Source organism: Trachymyrmex septentrionalis, unplaced genomic scaffold (assembly GCF_001594115.1).
Source record: "Trachymyrmex septentrionalis isolate Tsep2-gDNA-1 unplaced genomic scaffold, Tsep1.0 scaffold63, whole genome shotgun sequence".
NCBI lineage: Eukaryota > Metazoa > Arthropoda > Insecta > Hymenoptera > Formicidae > Trachymyrmex > Trachymyrmex septentrionalis.
Genome location: NW_017305811.1, coordinates 162,623 through 181,380, shown reverse-complemented (window position 1 = coordinate 181,380; position 18,758 = coordinate 162,623). Strand labels below are relative to the sequence as shown.

Sequence of the window (18,758 nt, the reverse complement as noted above, 5' to 3'; positions counted from 1 at the left end):
CTTTCTCCCTAGGGAGGAAACATAAACAGTAAAAATTTTTTGTATATTATGTATCTATATTATACACACACAGACAAACATACACACACACACAAACACGCGCGCGCGCGCGCACGCACATATATATATATATATATATATTACATAAAAATTTTCACTTTTTGTTTGCGCTTCAGGAACAAGTTACAAGATCGATATTCCGAAGAATATAGTGATATATAAAAAATTTTTCAGGAAAAAAATTCGCAAATCATTTAAGATTCATATATCTTCTCCATTTCCATTTCTTGCATATTCTCTCAAGGTCAATCGCCCTTCATTTCCTAATTAAGTTCAAAGTTGGACTTGCACTTAACTCCTAGTGAAAATAAAACGTAAAGCAGTCAATAAAATGTTGATTAATAAGAGAAGTATAAGGAAAGAGTAACAGATACGTCAACGAAATTTATAAGAGACGTAAATTGGAACACGGAACATAAAGGAAGCATCAACTAACGTTAAAGAAATATAAATAGACACGAGTTCTTCGATAAGCACGAGCAGAAAATTTGTCGAACGTAAACGGAGTGTATCTAAGCTGTACAGCAGACTTTAAACGGAACGTTGTTGATTGTCGATGTTAGACGAACAGGAATGGAATGTTATCGACTTCCGCGGGAAACGTATGATAATATTTTAAAATGTTTTTTATTATTTCATTTATTTGATAAATATCATATGGAATTATGACGAATTTTTTCAAAATATTTATGTCAATATTAAGGTATTTCAAGATATTTATGTTGTAAAAACTCGAAAAGTTTGTTCGCGTTACATGTTCCAATATGTTTTCAATATCATAGTTACTACTCACTCCAACGCGCACGTCAGAGGCATTCGCAAGGCAATGCACGACTTTGCCTAATAATAAAACAACAATCACCGTATGGCATCGTTTTGCGAATAAGGCAAATATTAGAGGAAAAAAGAGAACGAATTTTAAGAAGGTACGTGTATTTTATTATATTATAAAATTATTATATATTTTTATAACAGTGATTAACAATAATTAACAGTAAGTAAAAAAATGTATAGAATAGAGGCGGCACGTTTAGATTAATTCTTTTGGATTAACTTTGTTGTGTCTGTACGTGCCCCCTAACATATATATATATATATATACATTTTTTTACCTACTGTTAATTATCGTTAAGCTGATTCTACAATGAGTCAGAAATCGTAAGTCTTAACTAGTTTTAATTTAAATAGATGACTATGATTTTTCGCATCTACAAATTGTTAATTGTACAAGTCGTTTAACTCGATTAATGGGAAGGAATAAAATTGAATTTGAGAAATCTTAAGAAAATTGGTAGTGTTATGTCCGTGTCACACTACGCATGGGAGATTGAAGATTGCAAATTAAGGATTAGAATTCGATCAATCAGGTAGTTTTAATTTCAATCCGTTTCGTTTTAATTGCTGAATTCTAATCTTCAATTCACAATCCTCAGCCTCCAATGCGTAGTGTGACACGGGCATTAGTCGTACAAGTTGGCTGTTAGCCAACTTCACTGATAAGACTCAGGACTAATTCCACTATCACTGTAGAATTAGCATAAGTCACTGTTATAAAAATATGTAATATAATGAAACACATATATTCTTAAAATGAAAATTTCGTAACACGAGTGTTAACACTGTTTCTTCTTCCTTTAATATCTGTTTTATTTTATACAAATTGCAAATCTGTGAATAATTATGAGCTTCTTGATATCTACTATCGCTCTCTATCTACAAAGGTGAATCACTTCACTCTTTAATGTTTTACTTTCTTCTATAATAATCAATCTTCTTGTATCGTCAGAATTTATAACGCTTTATTTCTGGCAATTTGTGAGTGATGTATAGTTTTTTTTTGGATATGTGAGCATTTATATATCTATGTATTACTGAAAAGGATTCCAAAATGAGTTAAAACTTTCAAAATAAAGAAGACATCATTTATCGACTAATATTCATAAATTTCTTTATTTTAAGATCTTGCGTCTGATTATCTCATTAGCCTTGATTTATGTTAATTATGTTTATATCTGTCATGTTCTAAAAAATATATATATATATATTTGGGTCTATTGCAATTTTTCACACACAGCAAAAGTGTTGTTACAATATAAGTATTCTAATATTGTATTATATCAAACATTTTGTTTATGATTTTACGAATTTGTTAGGATAAAAACTTCCGACATTTTTATTGTGATTTCATAACAGAAATGTTTAAAAGTGTACACCTTTTCTTCTTCGGTTTTTAATTTTAAAATGCTGTGAACTTATTTTATGTATTATGTTTGATTGTTATGTAATTGAGATGTTTGTCTATTGGAAAAAAATAATTTTGGTTCATATTTTTACAAAAATAATTATTTGTAAACAGGAATTAAAAGTTCATAATAGTCGAAGTTGGATCTTTGATGCTTCAATAATTTAATGTGAATTATATATATATATACACACTATATCTATATAATTGTGTGTGTGTGTGTGAGTGTGTGTGTACATACACTATATTTTTAGTCATTTTGAACTGCGCGCCGAAAATTTTATCGGACTAGAAGATAAAATGCAATATTGTGATAAAAATACGTGAAAATATCAAATGCATGTTCTTATTTTCTTTGCATTCAGGATTAGGACCGGTTGTTCCAGCTTCAGATAAATTATGTAATAATTTATCTATTAGATAAACAAAGGAGTAAAAAGAGTAAGAGAATAAGACAATGAGCTGAAGTTTACCGAAAGTTAGAACAACTTAGCCTTAATTGTGTATTTATTTTCTTAATGATAAAATATAATCGATAAGAAACAATTATCGATAGAAAATCTAAGATTTGTTACGAAACCTCTAGGCTTGTATGTTAAATAAATATTACGCTCTTTATTGATTTTCCGTGTCGGCATTTGGGAGAAAAGGTCATTGCTGATATATATGACTGGGAATGAACTGGGAGGTTGCAATTCAAGTTCAAGGTCGGTTGAAGCAGGAAGCGAAAAATAAATGTCGAATGAAGAAATGAGAAGATGCTGATAATCAATGATAAAAACGCTTGTTCTCATTTGTCTCTAATATCTTTCAGCCGGAAAATATGGATGGTGGTAATACTGATACTCTGATGAAATATTGAATGAAATATTGATTCCGCAAAAGTCATTTCAATGATCAGTGGTTATTAGTCATCAATATTGATAATTGATTTTCTTTTTTCTTTTAAAATCTATCTGATAGGAAAATTTTTATCACCTATTATTCAACTGCGTTTTCCTACATGCAGAAATCCGTTTTCTCAACCCGAATTTTTTTTCTTTTTTTTGCTTTGATCTACTCAAGCCCTTGTGTGTTCTACATTTCACGACTGATTGACACTTGTTGCGCCTGCTAACCTTTGTCAATCATCTGCGTGGTCTTTTTGTAGCACATTTAATTCAAGATGCACTGAGAGATGGATAGGTATAATGACTTTCTTCTTTAAGGAAGATCAAATGAAAAATAGAGAGCTTTTTGATGTACCATTGCAGAACGTGTCAGACGGGGTATTAACTTGTTAGCTGCAATTCTCTAGTCAATTCTTCTACTATCAATTAAATTATGAACTGTAGAAATTAATATCGTTATTACAAAGTATTGGGGAAGTTGTAAAATCGATGGTAATTTTTTTATACATCCAAGATTTAATTTAAAAAATCATCATAAACGGTATGCTTAAGTATACGACCGTTAATTAGATTACGCGAAGGGAAATGGAAAATATATCTTGAATTAAAAATTCTGATAAATCGAATAAATGGAGAAGGAATAGAGGAGAGAGGGAGAAAAAAGAAGAACGGAGGAATTACTCCTCGATTGAGCATATGGGGATGATATTGATCCATCCCTTCCATGAACTGTCGTACATTCCCCACCAGCTTTCTCCTCTTTCTCTCTTCACGGTCCTGCAGAGACCACCCTCCATTCTCAGTTCGGATTCCTCCAGCTCTCAACGCCGATCGGCCGGGTTGTCACTCGGCCCGAGATGCCATGCCCGAGGCCACCGCCGGTTCCTCCGGGAAGTCGTTCCTGCAGCGAGCGCGAGTCAAAGTTCTTCGCTGGTTACGACGCTCTCTGCGAACGACGCACCAGGTGAACGCACTATTTCATCCCTCGAAAGGCTGGTCACCTCAATTTTCTTTGCTCTCACGATTTGTACAACTAAATCAACTTTTCCAAGAAGACGAAATCTCCGTATTCTTCTTGCTGTTCTTCTCCAGCTGTTCTCGAAATATCCCTTTGCGCTTTTTGTAAACGTTGTGTCAGTAGTAGTATAATGTAAAAAAGTTTGAAATTTCTGCGATGCTATTTGTGTAGGCTCCGAAAGGTTAACGAAGGCAGCAATCCATAGATTTCGTAGTTTTATAAATTTATGAGATTCAAATTTTCCTTGTTGAAAACTGAAAGCTTTAAAACTCACAATTGATGAATTTTAAATAAATTTAATGGAGTTCGCTAAAATCGGAGATTCCAAGATGCTTTTCAAATATTTTTTGAAAGAAAAAGAAATATTAAAATTTCTCTCAATATAAAATATTTTTGTAGCGTTTTGTGTATGTGTTATGAACAAAATACAAAAAACTATATATCTTTATTTAAAATATATATCTTTATTTAGTATCTTATTTAAATGTTATTTATTTATTTAAAAAAGATGAAATATCCATAATTCACAAAAACTATAAGTCTCTAACATTATTTTATTTTTTCATTTTTACTTGCACTAATTATTATTATCAAAATTGCAAGTCATGAATTAAGCAGCTTAACTAGCAACATAATTCTACTTAACTAGCAAGATATTAAGTACTTAATATGAAACTCAATGGAAATGAGTTTCAAGGCGAATTTCCAGTTTTATATAAAATTGACAATTTATAATAAAATTATGCTGATATATAGTAATTAATTAAATACGATGTAATCTTTTTCTTAAAAGTAGAAAAAATATTGTAATACACGACTTTTGCAAAAAAAAAAGATAGACACATTCAAAAATTATTATAATCTTTTTTTCTTTCTCTTAATTAGTCATAAATTTTGATAGTTACAGCATTACTATTGTTCAATTTTATCCATTACAAAGTGAAATTGACTCCGAAAATCAATTGTCAGTTTCGAAAATATCAATTATCAGCTTCGAAAATATAATTTTTCTCATTATAGATATTAATATTGCTTTAACTTTATATCATAATATATAATTACTTCCAAATATTTTCAATATGCTACCATAACGTATCATAAAAATGTATAAAATCTATTATGCTGTTGAACAATGTGGGCAAGTTATGTGAACAAGTCAATAGGTTTTTTGCTCGCTATTGTATGCACAAAAGCATAAAGGGTGAATCAGTATATACTGCATAATAATTTAAACGTTATTCTGTCAGCAGTTGTAAATAGCATAATCTTAGTCTTCTAAAACAGCTCGATAATATATATTTCCTTCTCAGAATAACTCTAATAAAGTAGTTAGCTTATGAAGGTGGGCTGCTTTCTGTGAAAAATCAATGTCTGTATCGATTCTTCCTGAATTGCATGGATAGAGTAGCCTAGAGTGATTAATGTACTTATCTAGCTTTTGCGTATCTAGAATGTCCTAAAAAGAATCTTTTACAATTCTCTCGGAGACTTTATAACGGAAATCTCACGAAGAAAATTGAAGCGATTTCCATAAATATAAATTTCTTCTTGTCAATATTCTATTAGTTATTTTTGTAATATAATTGAATTGATTTATAGCGATTAAGAGACTACAAGAGATTTATTTGATTAAATTGAAGTCAGTAAAGGATATTACACGAAGTCTGGAATACTCTGTATATCTGTAAAATCTATCTGTGCTGCTTTTTATTTTACTTTTACTATTTACTTTTTTGTATTGTCAAGGAATAGTAAATAGAAAATAGAAAATGGAAGTATTTTGTTCAACCACACATGAAGTATCGAAATGTCAAATAAGTAGAATCTTATTTCAAATAAATGTTAATGTAAATAGTAAATACTATTTGCCTTTTTTTAATATTTACTACACAAATACTTAAATAAAAAGTTCAAATGGACGATTAGGAATCGGCGCGTGTTGCACTTAAATAATTAACAGACCTTACATGTCTAACAATTACATTTTAAATGTCACGATCCATATATTAGTATACTTTTCTAATTTTTTAATGTTTAGCCATCTTTAGCGTGGAATACACATAAATTATATTTTATCGCATATTACGCTACGTAGATTTCAGTGGTGAATCTCCAACAATTCCATAACTGGTTGATACGTTGGATGATCTCATGGAATTAAGATCTTAAATATAATCAAATTAATTACAAAGAATTTTTTTAAACTTACAGGAAAATTAATATAGTAAATATTCAAATGGTGAGAGCTAGCGCCGATGACCTTAATCTTATCAAGATTATGACTCTAAGTAATCTCCAACAGGCTTTAGCTGTCGCTCATTGTTGGTTAAAAAGTTATTAATAAAAAAATTTAAGAAATATTGTCTTATTTCTAGTATTAAATACAGTATTAAATATTATCTTACACCCTTTAATTGTGACCCATAATAACTTTCTAGACAAAGCAAATTCCACCTCCCTCCTGCCGAGAGATGCGCGACTTTCCACGCGAAACCAAGTTCACCTTATCTCGTCCCTGCCCAGAAGGCAGGGCCCTAAAGCAATGCATTTTATTATTGCTATTGTGTTAAAAAGCTTATAATTTAGTAGGAAAATGTTATAACATTACAGACAACATAATACATAATATTACAGATAACATGTAACACAAAGGTGTCAAAAACCATCGTGTTTTTTAAGGGCTAGTATGTTGTTCTAGGATTAAAATTTTTTAATAATTCGCAAAATATTTCCGCAATACAAATGAGAATTAGTTGAAAATAAAGAAAAGTATAAAAATTTTTTAGTTTAGTTACAAAAAATGTAACTAAACATACGATGGACGATTTGTAATCTTAATAATCTTTAATGGAAAACTACGTTTACATATTTATCTTTTCCCTAAAACAAATTTGCAAATTTCTTCCTTGACAAATTAATTTACAACTTTATTTGCCACATTAGATTGACGGGCATGCTGCGGAAACAGGACCGGAACTCGACGAGGAGATGGAGAAGGTCTTTGCGATGGACGCCGGGGAAAAGTTCGACGTAGCCCGTCTTGGATCACCTTCGGAATCGACTGGATCTGATCGAGATCGCGATCGTGGACCATCTCTACGATATGGTGGCGATCGCGATTTCAATCGTAAGTCGCTCGTACTATCGCTCTTCAATATTTTTTAATTTAGTTTTTGACATCGTTTTTTGATAAATTAGAAATATATAAAAATGACATTTTTTAGAATATCGTAAAAAAAGCTATCCGCATCCGCATACGCCCTTGAAGAGTCTGCATTCCAGATCTATGCGACGACACCTTTCTTCGTAAGTTCTCGAAAAGTAGACATTTGGCAAAATCTGTCTTCAACAAAAGCTTTTTTTGTCTTGTCGATTTGAAATGTTATAAGAATAATATCAATCAAACTAGGGTAAAAATAGGGAATGTGGAATAGCGTTTTTTAAATTAACATTGCTTCAATATAATAAGAAGACTTTAAATTTACACAGAACTCTTGAAGAACATGTTAGTTACAACATCGAATAAATGAAAGTCGCCAAAATTTAAGTCCAACGTCACTATTAATAAAAAAGTAAAAAATGTGAAAATAGGAGATGTAAAAAACGGGATGCAATATGAAATAGCGATGAAATTTAGGTAACAGTAATAAATAATACAATAAATGAAATCCAAATTTGTTTATTTATGTAAACCGATCAAGAAAAATTAACTTAATCAACTTAAAAATAGTTCACATTTTTATTGTACAATAACATAAAATAGCATCATTGGACATAAACTGGCAAATAAGTTGGTAATATGATAATAACCTATAATCACAAATAAACTGGTAATGTGTGGAATACATTCTATAACGTAATTATCTAATCACGAATAAGTTGCTGATATGGAATCTATTTCACATTCTCAACCCTTTATGTATTCCATATTACCTGCATATTATCATATGACAAATTACTTTCCGTAGCAATAAACAAGTTAGAAATTGCAATTTATCTGCATAACATTGTTCGTACAATATTATTAAAGGTATATACGTAATGTAAGCATTAACAAACTTACCTTCAGTTTGTGAGAACACTTTTTAGAAAAGCCGAATCTCCTGACGTAACAAAAATAAATAAAATAAATAACAATAAATGAAGGGCGAAGTAAGAGTTCAGCGCATTTCTTAAAAAAAAAACATATAATTAAAGGCATAAATTAAAAATACAGAAAAGATAAAAAAAGGAAGAAAAGATGTATACTAAAAATAATAATGGTGAAAAATAAACATATAACATTACAAGTTTCGGCTACTGGATTGAGCCCTCTTCAGATGTTAAAACATAATGGAAACAGGATTAAAAAATAATTATCGCAAAAGTTCACAGATTAAGAATACACGCAGTTCGGTTGAGTCTCGATGTAGAACTCGACATTATTCGTACGAACAGTCAAAAATGTGTCATATCTCATAGCAAAGTTCAACAAACATATGTAAAAGATCAAAACTAATGTATCCATATAAGTATAACAAATAGCAATAAAAAAACATAAAGAAGAGTGGAATGCAGGTGTGAAAAAACGGACATTGTGTATCGACTAATGTGAACGCTCGCTGAAACGAATCACCACGCACTGGAAAAATAAATAAATGTTTATCGTGATGAAACATTTTGTCAGATTGAGCCCATGCTTGTTATACTATGTTTGATAGCAATTGCAACAACTTTTAGCGATTACAACGCTGGATTGCAACGCTTTGTTCAGAAAATAAGCCACTATTCCATATTAGCAGTCTATTCCACATTCTCTGCTTTTACTTCTATATAATCAAATACAAACAAACGATTTCATATACATCAATAAGAAGCATAATTAAGTTAATATTGACAAATTCTTTGAAACTAATAAAAATTTAGCTTCTTATAACTCTATAACTTTCAAACGAATGAAATTTAATTCTATGCACGTAAGAACGTTTTTACTGAAAAAATAGACTTTGCGTTTCTTCGATTATTCTTAGTGAAGGGTCAACAGCGGAAATGTCTATCGAAGAGGACCATGGCAATATCCAAGCGGAGAACGAGAAAGTCGACGAGATGAATCGTGAATTTCGATCGATCATCACAGCAGAAACCGAAACCGAAGTTGATGAAGAAACAGCCAAAAATGTAAGCAATAACGAAAACGAGGCGCCGATTTCAGAGAGGGCGGCTTCCAGTTTCAGTCCAATCATCGGCAGTCCGCCGAGAGTACAATTTGAAAAGATTAAGGAAGAAGATGCATCGAATACGCAAACACTGGAAGTGCCAACAGATACCATTCTGAGTGGCCACGAGGAAGACCGGAATCGCCGACGGCATCAGAAGCACGAACATAAGTAAGTTGATTTTTGACATGATGGCTTGTAAAGAGTTCAGGAAATGAAGGTAAGAGAAGAAAAAAAATCACATAATTTAATTAACACATTTAGTGTTAAACAAGAATGTACCTTTTTCTGATTAGTAAAACAATATTTTGATGAGAATACAGATCAAAATAACTGTAATTTAAATATCGTGTCTGCATATTATATCGTGTCTGTATATTATGTGCACAGATCTGAATCATCCTCAATATATTTTAAGGGGAAAGTTTAAATCTGGTGGTCGCATTTCGTGTTACAATTTCTGTGGACTCATATTTACGCTATGAACCGCGCAATTATGAGCACGAAACGATCGACCTTTATTTCGTACCATCCTAAGCGATGAGCTAGATTTGCAGCGTGACAATTCCAGTACAGAGCGGTACCAAGTCAGATAGTTAATTCAAGATTTATGGGGCGGGTATGAAAAATATATATATGTATATTATAGCGATTTAATTAAGTTTTGGATTAAACTTTATTTAGATTAGATTTCTTCATTGTTCTTACATTTCCCAAATAAAAATCTTAATATATCTTTAAGTATAACACAAGATTGAAATAGTTATTATTGTACAATAATAAAATTAAGGTCAATCAGAGTCTGAAGTAAATGTGTACGTTTAATGTTAACACAATAATAGATACGTTTAATGATTGTCTCTACAAGATGGACAAATTTCGACTTACATTTACGTTCGTTAGCATCTCTAATAAGCCAGCGGCACCAAATGAGTAGAATAAAACTTATTTAATTTTTTACTCATTTTGTACTCATTTTGAAAAAAAAAACGTAGCGCTGATAATTTGATATTAAGCTAGCAGAACTACAAAAAAAAATAAAATAAAGATACAGATAAATAGAATTTAATCTAATTAAATGAGAGAAATCCTATATTCAGTCTTAAGCGGATCTTAAATAATACTTGAATACATATTGTGTGAATTTATACACAGGGTGAGGCATATAATTTGTTGCACATCTCGAAAAACTTGGTAAATTCTAAGTTGATAAACTCTAAATAAAAAACTGTTATATACAAAAGCATGATTTTAAGGGAGCCATTATATAGCATAAATTTTTGTTATAAGTGTTGGCGGCAAAAAAATTTCAAGATTAGTTTTTTAAATGGAATTATATGATTTTTTTACATAATATGATTCCTCTAACTATTCTGTATATAAAAGTATTAATAATAATGATATCGAAAAATCAATAGTTTACGAGATATATTTTATATTATACTTTATTTCGGCACATACATTGACATAAAATATTAAATATCTCGTAAAGTATTTTTTGATAATCGTACCTTAATACTTTTATGAATAGAATAATAAGATAAATCAATTAATGTAAAGAAAACATATAATTGCTTATTTAAAAAATTATCCACTTTACTCACATATTTTATTTTAGAGAAATAATTTACACGCTATCACTTGGTGTTGGAGCGTATTTGCATTTTTCCTCCATTTTTATTGCGTTAGATTTATTCATCAGAGCCTATAATGTTACTTACTTATTATTCTGATTCTCTTCTTATGAATGAAATCTTATAAAAGACTTAACTAATCACTCTATTATTGACTACTCTTCCAGACGTCACCATCACAAATCTCGCAAATACTCTCTACAGGAAGATCCGCAATGGCGAAAACGATCGGGAGCCGGTCTTCCAGATAGTTCGAACTTGCTGGCTCGACGTGTCAGCGTCCAGCCAGAAGAAGCAAGCACTTTGCAAGAACTCGACATCGATGATTTGGAATCGCATCGTAGTGATGATCCACGTGGCATGCGTCGGCACAAAGCCGCTTACTCGACTGTGCAGATCGGCCGACGAAAGGAGGGCGGCATTTTCCATGACACCTTCAAGAAAATGTATGATCATTCGCCGCACGAAGTATTTGTCCAACTGGACGAGCTACATGGTTTGGGCGAAGAGCGTGAATGGCGAGAGACCGCCAGATGGATTAAATATGAGGAAGACGTTGAGGAGGGTGCTGACAGATGGGGCAGACCTCACGTGGCTTCTCTTAGTTTTCATTCACTACTGAATCTTCGCCGATGTCTAGAAACTGGTGTGATTCTTCTTGATCTGGAGGAAAAGGATCTGCCTGGGGTGGCTTATAGAATAGTCGAGCAAATGGTCATCGAAGAGCTTATCCTAGCCCAAGATAGACCGGTCGTGATGAGAGCACTCCTTCTCAGACACAGGCATGTGCACGAACATGAACGTGGTTTCCGTTTCGGTGGCAAGAGGAGCTATTCTAGTTACACCAGCCTTCAGGTAATTCATCCATAACAATGATATTTTTTACGTAACATGCATCATGCACACAAAAACGGCCGACTTTTGATTAAAATTCGCGAAATTCGCTTCGAGTCCGAAAATTGTGTTGAAAAGTAAATAAACACTGATGAAAGGTAAAGAATCATGATAATCAATTGCTCAACAGGTAACAACCGTATTTATAGGTTTCAAGATTTTGCTATATAAATTAGATTTGACAAATTCCATCTCACTTTTAGTTCCACAAACTGATGCAATCCTGGGTTTGCAACGCAGCTTGCACGTTTGGAATCATGTGACCGAAACGGAAAGTAATCGTGACGACTGTAATGAATGCTGATATATTTTACCGTGTTCGCGCATTGAGACTTAAAAATAAATCAATTTTATATGAATGCTGCAGTTTATGGAAATGTCGAAGATTACCTGCAAGGGCAGATGTATCGAACGCGATCAGTAGTGAGTAGTCGTAACGAGTATGGTAGCAGGGAATAGATTTAACAGTACTAATATTATTTCCACAGTCCATCTGGCTGGAGGAAGAAGATGCTGCGCGGGAACCTGCTGAGAACCATGTAACACAACATGTAAATCTCTCGTTTCCCGAATCAAACGCAGTTTTTTTTATTTCTGTTACTCTAGTCCTTCATTCTATTCGCTCGCACTTCTTATTTGAATTGTTATGTATTTTTTAAAGTCCGAATTTACAGCACAATGGGTATATTTGGCGATTTTGCAAAATTCCTCTCTTAAGGGTTAATTGTATGTATGTCGGTTTTAAAACGTAAACAATTTATATTAACACTAAGAATATTTTTCTGATATTGTGTTTTATATGCCTAATATCGACAACAAAGTTAACATTTATTATTATGTTATCGTTAGTTCCAATAGACGCGCGCGCGGATAAATATATAATAGTACACAGAACATTGATTAGACCCGGTAAAAAAATTTATATATACAGGATGTTCCGAATTTAAATAGACAAACTTCGAGAGTGTGTAAGAGATCGATAAATTAAGAAAAAAGTCCTTTAGAGGTATACTCATTTTTGCTTCATTTTGGAGAAAATCACAAAAAAAGACAAAACGTAGTTTTTATTTTTGTACTTATTTATTACTTATTCATTCACGTTTATTTATTCACATTGTCACTTGCTTAATACAGATTATTGTTTAAAATATTGGCCTCTTACAGCATTGCATCTTGTACAATCAGCTCGTTGCAACCAAACACTGATCTGGTACACGTAATGACTCGCCGATCTGGCTGGCACCCTTCTGCTTGAAAATCTCGCACTGTCTCTGAAGCATAATCGCTAAAGTTTTAAGGGCTGCGCATAATCAAGGAATAAGAACAAGAATAGAGAATAAAAATTTCAACCTTTTAGAAACTGTATTCCACAGTGCATAATTTCTAATTGGTTGAAATTTTTGTTCTCTGTTCCCTGTTCCTTTAAGTACGGAACTCTTTACACGAAAACAAAAATTACACAAAAATAATATTTCATTTTAAAGATAATAATATTCCGAAAATTACATTTTGTTTTTTTTTACTATTTTCTTTAAAACGAAGTAAAAATGAGCATATCTCTAAAAAACTTTTTTTCTTAGTTTATCGATTGCCTACATGCTCCCGAAGTTTGGCCATTATTTGGAATTACATACATATATACATATATACAGAAGAGTATTCTATATTATTATTGTGTATATATACACAAGAGGTTTTAGCCGTCAATCGGACACTGCGTAATACCAGCGGGGTTAACCTTCAAGCCTTATAACTCGAAAAGTATTTAACGAAAAATAACTTTATTATAGTATTTTGAAAAGTTCTTAACACCAGTTATTAGATTCTGGCAAAAAATAGGGAGTCCTATTTAAAAAAAATCGATTTGATCTTGATCTGGCGACGCCATCCAAGGTCGAACTGATAAGACCTGTAAATAGATTTTTTGATACTTTACAACTTTTGTCTGAACATTTCTTTCAAAAATATCATCTTCCCGACTGATCTTCATCTGATTTCCATCTGACTTCCATCTGATCTCCTTTTATTAACCCTCAATTATATGAGTGAGTCATTTGGACCCGGGTGAAAATTTTAGTCTGCCACTATTTTTGTACAATTAATATTGCAAAGTTGGAGTGAGGAAATAAAAAAATTTGGAATCTTTCTCTGTCGATCGCCGTGATACAATTGTTTCGTCATTGTCTTGATGCTAATTGTGATGCAATAAAAGTTTGGCTTGGGTGACTTAAATCCGTCAAATATAAATTCGAGATTTTTGCTGAAAGTGAAAATTTGTTTTTAATAAGTGCCTCTTTATTAGTGCTGCATTCAAGTATATATTATGTTATCTTCTTATAATTAAAATATATATTTATTATCGAGAAAAGCATTTTAGCGAGAGAGGCGTCTTGATGAAACGATGCTCTATTTTCTTAGAGTTATAAAATAAATAATGTTAATATGTCGAAATCATTATATATTTAATATAAAATATGTTTATTACATTTAAAAAAAAAAAATATTCGACATATCTCCGATATCATTTTTCCGAGCATGTATAAAATTGCCCCCACTTCAGTTATGCAAATAATTATACTTTTTGGAATGAATCAATGACTATGTTTATACTGTGCATTTAGGCTGCGGCCTATACAACAGGTGTCCTTGTTTATCTTGTAAGTTAAATAACAACACCTATCGTATAGATCGCGGAAGTGTATAGTGTAAACATAGCCAATATAACGTTTTTTTTTCTTAAAGTTTACGTTTTTTTCTTTTCAAATAAAAAATAAAAATACTACTTATTTTTATCTGTATCTTAAAAAAAATTTTGTTTTCATTGAAGTTTGTGATAATTACAGAGCCAGTCATAAACGCCGTGGATGACTTGGACCTAGACGTGTAAATTAAGACTAAACGAGACATGTAGTTGAGGGTTAAATATTAAGTTATAAACAAATAAAGATCGAGATCGAATAAATCGCTTTGTCATTATCATATTCTGCTATAGTTAACAAATATAGTGTATAATTTCGTTTTCGATCTCTTTTTTTTACGTATTAATTTATAAACAAATAGAGATCGATGACGAATAAATCACTTTTCATTATCATTTCCTAACTTCGTTAACAGACACCAGCATGTAATTTCCATCCAATCTCCTTTTATTAAATATTAAATTATATAAACAAATGAAGATCGATCACGAATACATCGCTTTTCATTATCATTTCCTAACTGCGTTATTAACAAATACCGGCGTATAATTTCATTTATCATGTACCGCTGGCGCTTCTTGCATCAATACGTAAATGCCAAAAAATGTCCAACAGTACATCTGGCTGATCAAGAAACATAATGAACATAATCATAATAACGACAACGTATTTAAAAAATTTTATATTGGGACTTTGCGTCGCAATATCTCCGCTCCGTAGGGCATGTAGAAAAAAATTAAAGCACTTTTATTATACAATTCGAGTGGAAGCTATCAATTGAGCATATGTAGAACTTGATCGATTCAGTCGTTATTAAGATCCGATAATCTCGATTCTTCGCAACTTGTTATCTCGCGTAAAGAAACACGATAGTGCGCTTGTCTAAAGCCTATTCTACAATGTGCTTTTTGTTTCCTATTTCTTGCTTTTTACTGTTTTTTACATCTTATCTTTTTGCTTTTTATTCGGTTTTTTGTTTTATGTCGCTCGAGAGAAAAGTTCATGAATTTCAGAAGAAACAAGAAACACGTAGCAAGAAATACAATTGTCGATAAAACGATTGCAAAGGGGAAAAAAGCAAGAGGTAAAAAACAAGAAACAGGAAACAAAGAACACATTATAGAATAGGCTTTAGCGCCGCCGAAACATCATCGTGATTTTCTTGATTTTAGACAAAACTTTTATGATTTTTTAATATACTTTATAACTGTGTATTTAGATTCTTCAAAAATCTAATATTTTGAATCCCTCCCATTAATTTTGGGAGGTTGTTTCACACCTTAAATTTGAGATTGAGTTGATATGAAAAGATAATATCTTTTAGATTTTTGTATTTAACACAACATATTTCAAAAAGAATCGAATCGGTTCTGGATAGTTGTGGTAGACACCTTGTGAATGGAAAAAAAAGATAATTCCAACACATACACGCATGGATGCACAACAAAACAAACAAACAACAACCTTGCGCATTTCCCAAATCGCCCAACGTGCATAAACTATTTCATATACTGGGTGTTCTTCAAGTACAAGCCATACTCAAAGAAGTAATTCTTCAATTTATTTTAAGTAAAAAAGTTTATATAAACATGTGTTCCTAAATGATTTAGTTTGCGAAATGCAGGGTGTTTGAAAAAAAATTTTTTTAACGTTTAGCTTCTAATTCTGATGTTCTAACTGTCACAGGTCTTTCAAGAGCAACAGTATCCTTTACGAAAGAATATCCTTTACGACTTTTCTCGAAGATAGCGGTAAATGTTCACAAATGTTTAACGACATGGTAAATTGCGTTGAAAATATCTATCTGCATAAATATGCCTTGCTTCACGTAAGTTACTATTTGCACAACCATAAAGCACATACCTACTACTTCCAAACTTGTAAATTTAGGCATGATGAAATCGAGTTTAATGGATTGAAACAATTCGGCCCGAAAACGTATATAAGCTAACTAATCCGCAGCATCAGAACTGAAGTCTTTTTGTTCTTGTGACATTGTCACTTTGTCTACGGTCGTGCGAATGGTAATTCACATGAAGCAATTAGGCAAAATATATTTATGCAAAAAGAAATCTTTAACAATTTATCATGTCGTCAAACATTTGCGAACATTCACTTGTATTTTGAAAACTAGGCCGAATAGGACACATTTATATGAACTTTTTTACATGAAATAAAGCAAAGAATTGCGCCCTTGAATATGGAAATGTACTTAAGGCAGGTCCTCTGTATAAACCACAATAGATCATAAACATATATAAAAATGTATATGATTATATGTATTTATACTATAAATACATTTAAAAATATATAATTATATATGAGATAGATTTATATATAATTATGTATAATTTTTTTATGTATAATTACATAAAAAATTATACATAATTATATATATTTTTATACAATTTTATATAGTTGTATAATATATGTATATGAAAAATTTTTTACCGGGGAATAGTGTGAGTTAACAATGCTCAGCTTAAGATACATATTAATTATTTAATTTTAATTGTAAACTTTAGCCTTTATATATTTTTTTAGTCTTAACATTAAACCTAGTAAAAGGCTTATTTAAGTGGAATAAATTTTTGCTTCGTGTTCTTCAGTTACTTCCATAATAAATAAATTTTTACTTCGTAATATAAATAGAACAATCGCAGCGCATTCCCATAGCTTGCAGTTTTTTCATTGCGTTGTGTCTTCATGGTACTTTCTTAGCACGACTAGTCTCACCTGGGTTAAATTGGATCTAGAAATATTCGTGTAGTACCATTTTTGTCGGTGGTTGTGATTATAAAATGCTTGTGATCGTATATCGTATTTATCCATTAGATTTTATTCTCTATAGTTTTATATTCTTTTTCGCTTAATTTTCTTTTATTATTATAGAACAAATCAGAAAATATGATGTGTCTTTCGCATTAATGTACGGATGAACTATTTCAATCTCATAAATATCAATCAGGGTTGTCACAGAAAAATCGGGAAACTCGAGAAAAGCTAGAAAAATTGACAACATTTATAAAATCATGTAAAAATCCCTTCTCACAAGACGCAAAAAATAATATAATATATAAAATTACATGCAATAATTGTGAGGCGACATATGTCAGCAAAACTGAAAGACAACTTAAAACCAGAATCTCAGAACACCGAAAGCATATAAACATACGGAACATGTCTACTCGGTCAGTCATACCCGATCATAGAATGCAGGAGCACCACAAATTCGAATGGAAAATATTATTTTAGATGAATCTTATTATACGAAAAGATTGATTTCTGAAATGTTATTTATCAAAAAGTTTAAATTTACATACAGATACTGAAAGTCTCCACTTATTTCTCTATTATCGACAAATTGTAACTATAATATAATATAGTCTCGACTCGTCAGTCAGTAATGGTCAACTGTAGAATGAAGTGTCGTAAACTATACATCTTTATTTTAATTTTTTTGACTAAGACTTTTGAACAGTGAATCTATACATCTTTACTTTAAACATTTGAATAAGATCTATCATTAATTTATTACATTTTATCTTTAGAACACATGTATTACTGGAAGCGGAATTGAGCGTAAAGTCAACATCTGTGCAAGAGAGAAAGCTATAGAATCGCAGTTGAGACTGTAAATGTGCATGTGCCACTCAATCCGTTTGCCCACGTTCCACTTCGTATGTTTGTAGCCATATATTTGTAGCCATGTATTTGAAATTTTTTATTGCGCACTATTTACTGCGCTCGATTCCTATGCCCCATTTGTAATTTAGAGAAATTAAAATTGGCCATTGAAAACCAGGAAAAGTCAGGGAAAAATATAAAAGAATAGAATTTTTTTGAACTTTGCTCACAATTTTCTTAACTGCTCTTTTATTCCAAATAACTTAATAATTTTTTAAATATACAGGATGTCCCAGACACCCGTACACCTCTTTTATTTCCATAGGATAATTAAATATATGTTCAGTAATAGTTTTAGTATTTAAAAAGATCTTTTTACTAGTCTTATCAGTTTGACTTTGGGTAACTAAACTCTTTTTTTTTCATTTTTAATAAAAATGAAAATAAAAGGCACAATCTCCACAGGCCTTGATCTTAATATATGATGTCAAGATCATGT

At 31.4% G+C, this 18,758-nt stretch overlaps 1 protein-coding gene across 8 annotated transcripts in view; it reads left to right on the top strand.

Moving 5' to 3' along the window:
* Positions 1–18,758, top strand: part of LOC108753025 (band 3 anion exchange protein) — a 39,613-nt gene that overhangs the window by 16,519 nt on the left and 4,336 nt on the right. For 4 of the 8 annotated variants that reach the window (XM_018494330.1, XM_018494331.1, XM_018494332.1 and 1 more), the window contains exons 3-7: positions 7,154–7,337; positions 7,435–7,516; positions 9,220–9,576; positions 11,207–11,894; positions 12,422–12,484. In XM_018494330.1, coding sequence (XP_018349832.1) covers positions 7,154–7,337; positions 7,435–7,516; positions 9,220–9,576; positions 11,207–11,894; positions 12,422–12,484 — 1,374 coding nt within the window. Of the gene's footprint in view, positions 1–4,011; positions 4,157–7,153; positions 7,338–7,434; positions 7,517–9,219; positions 9,577–11,206; positions 11,895–12,421; positions 12,485–18,758 lie in introns of those variants that run through there. The other 4 variants (XM_018494328.1, XM_018494327.1, XM_018494334.1 and 1 more) reach the window with 4 other exon arrangements.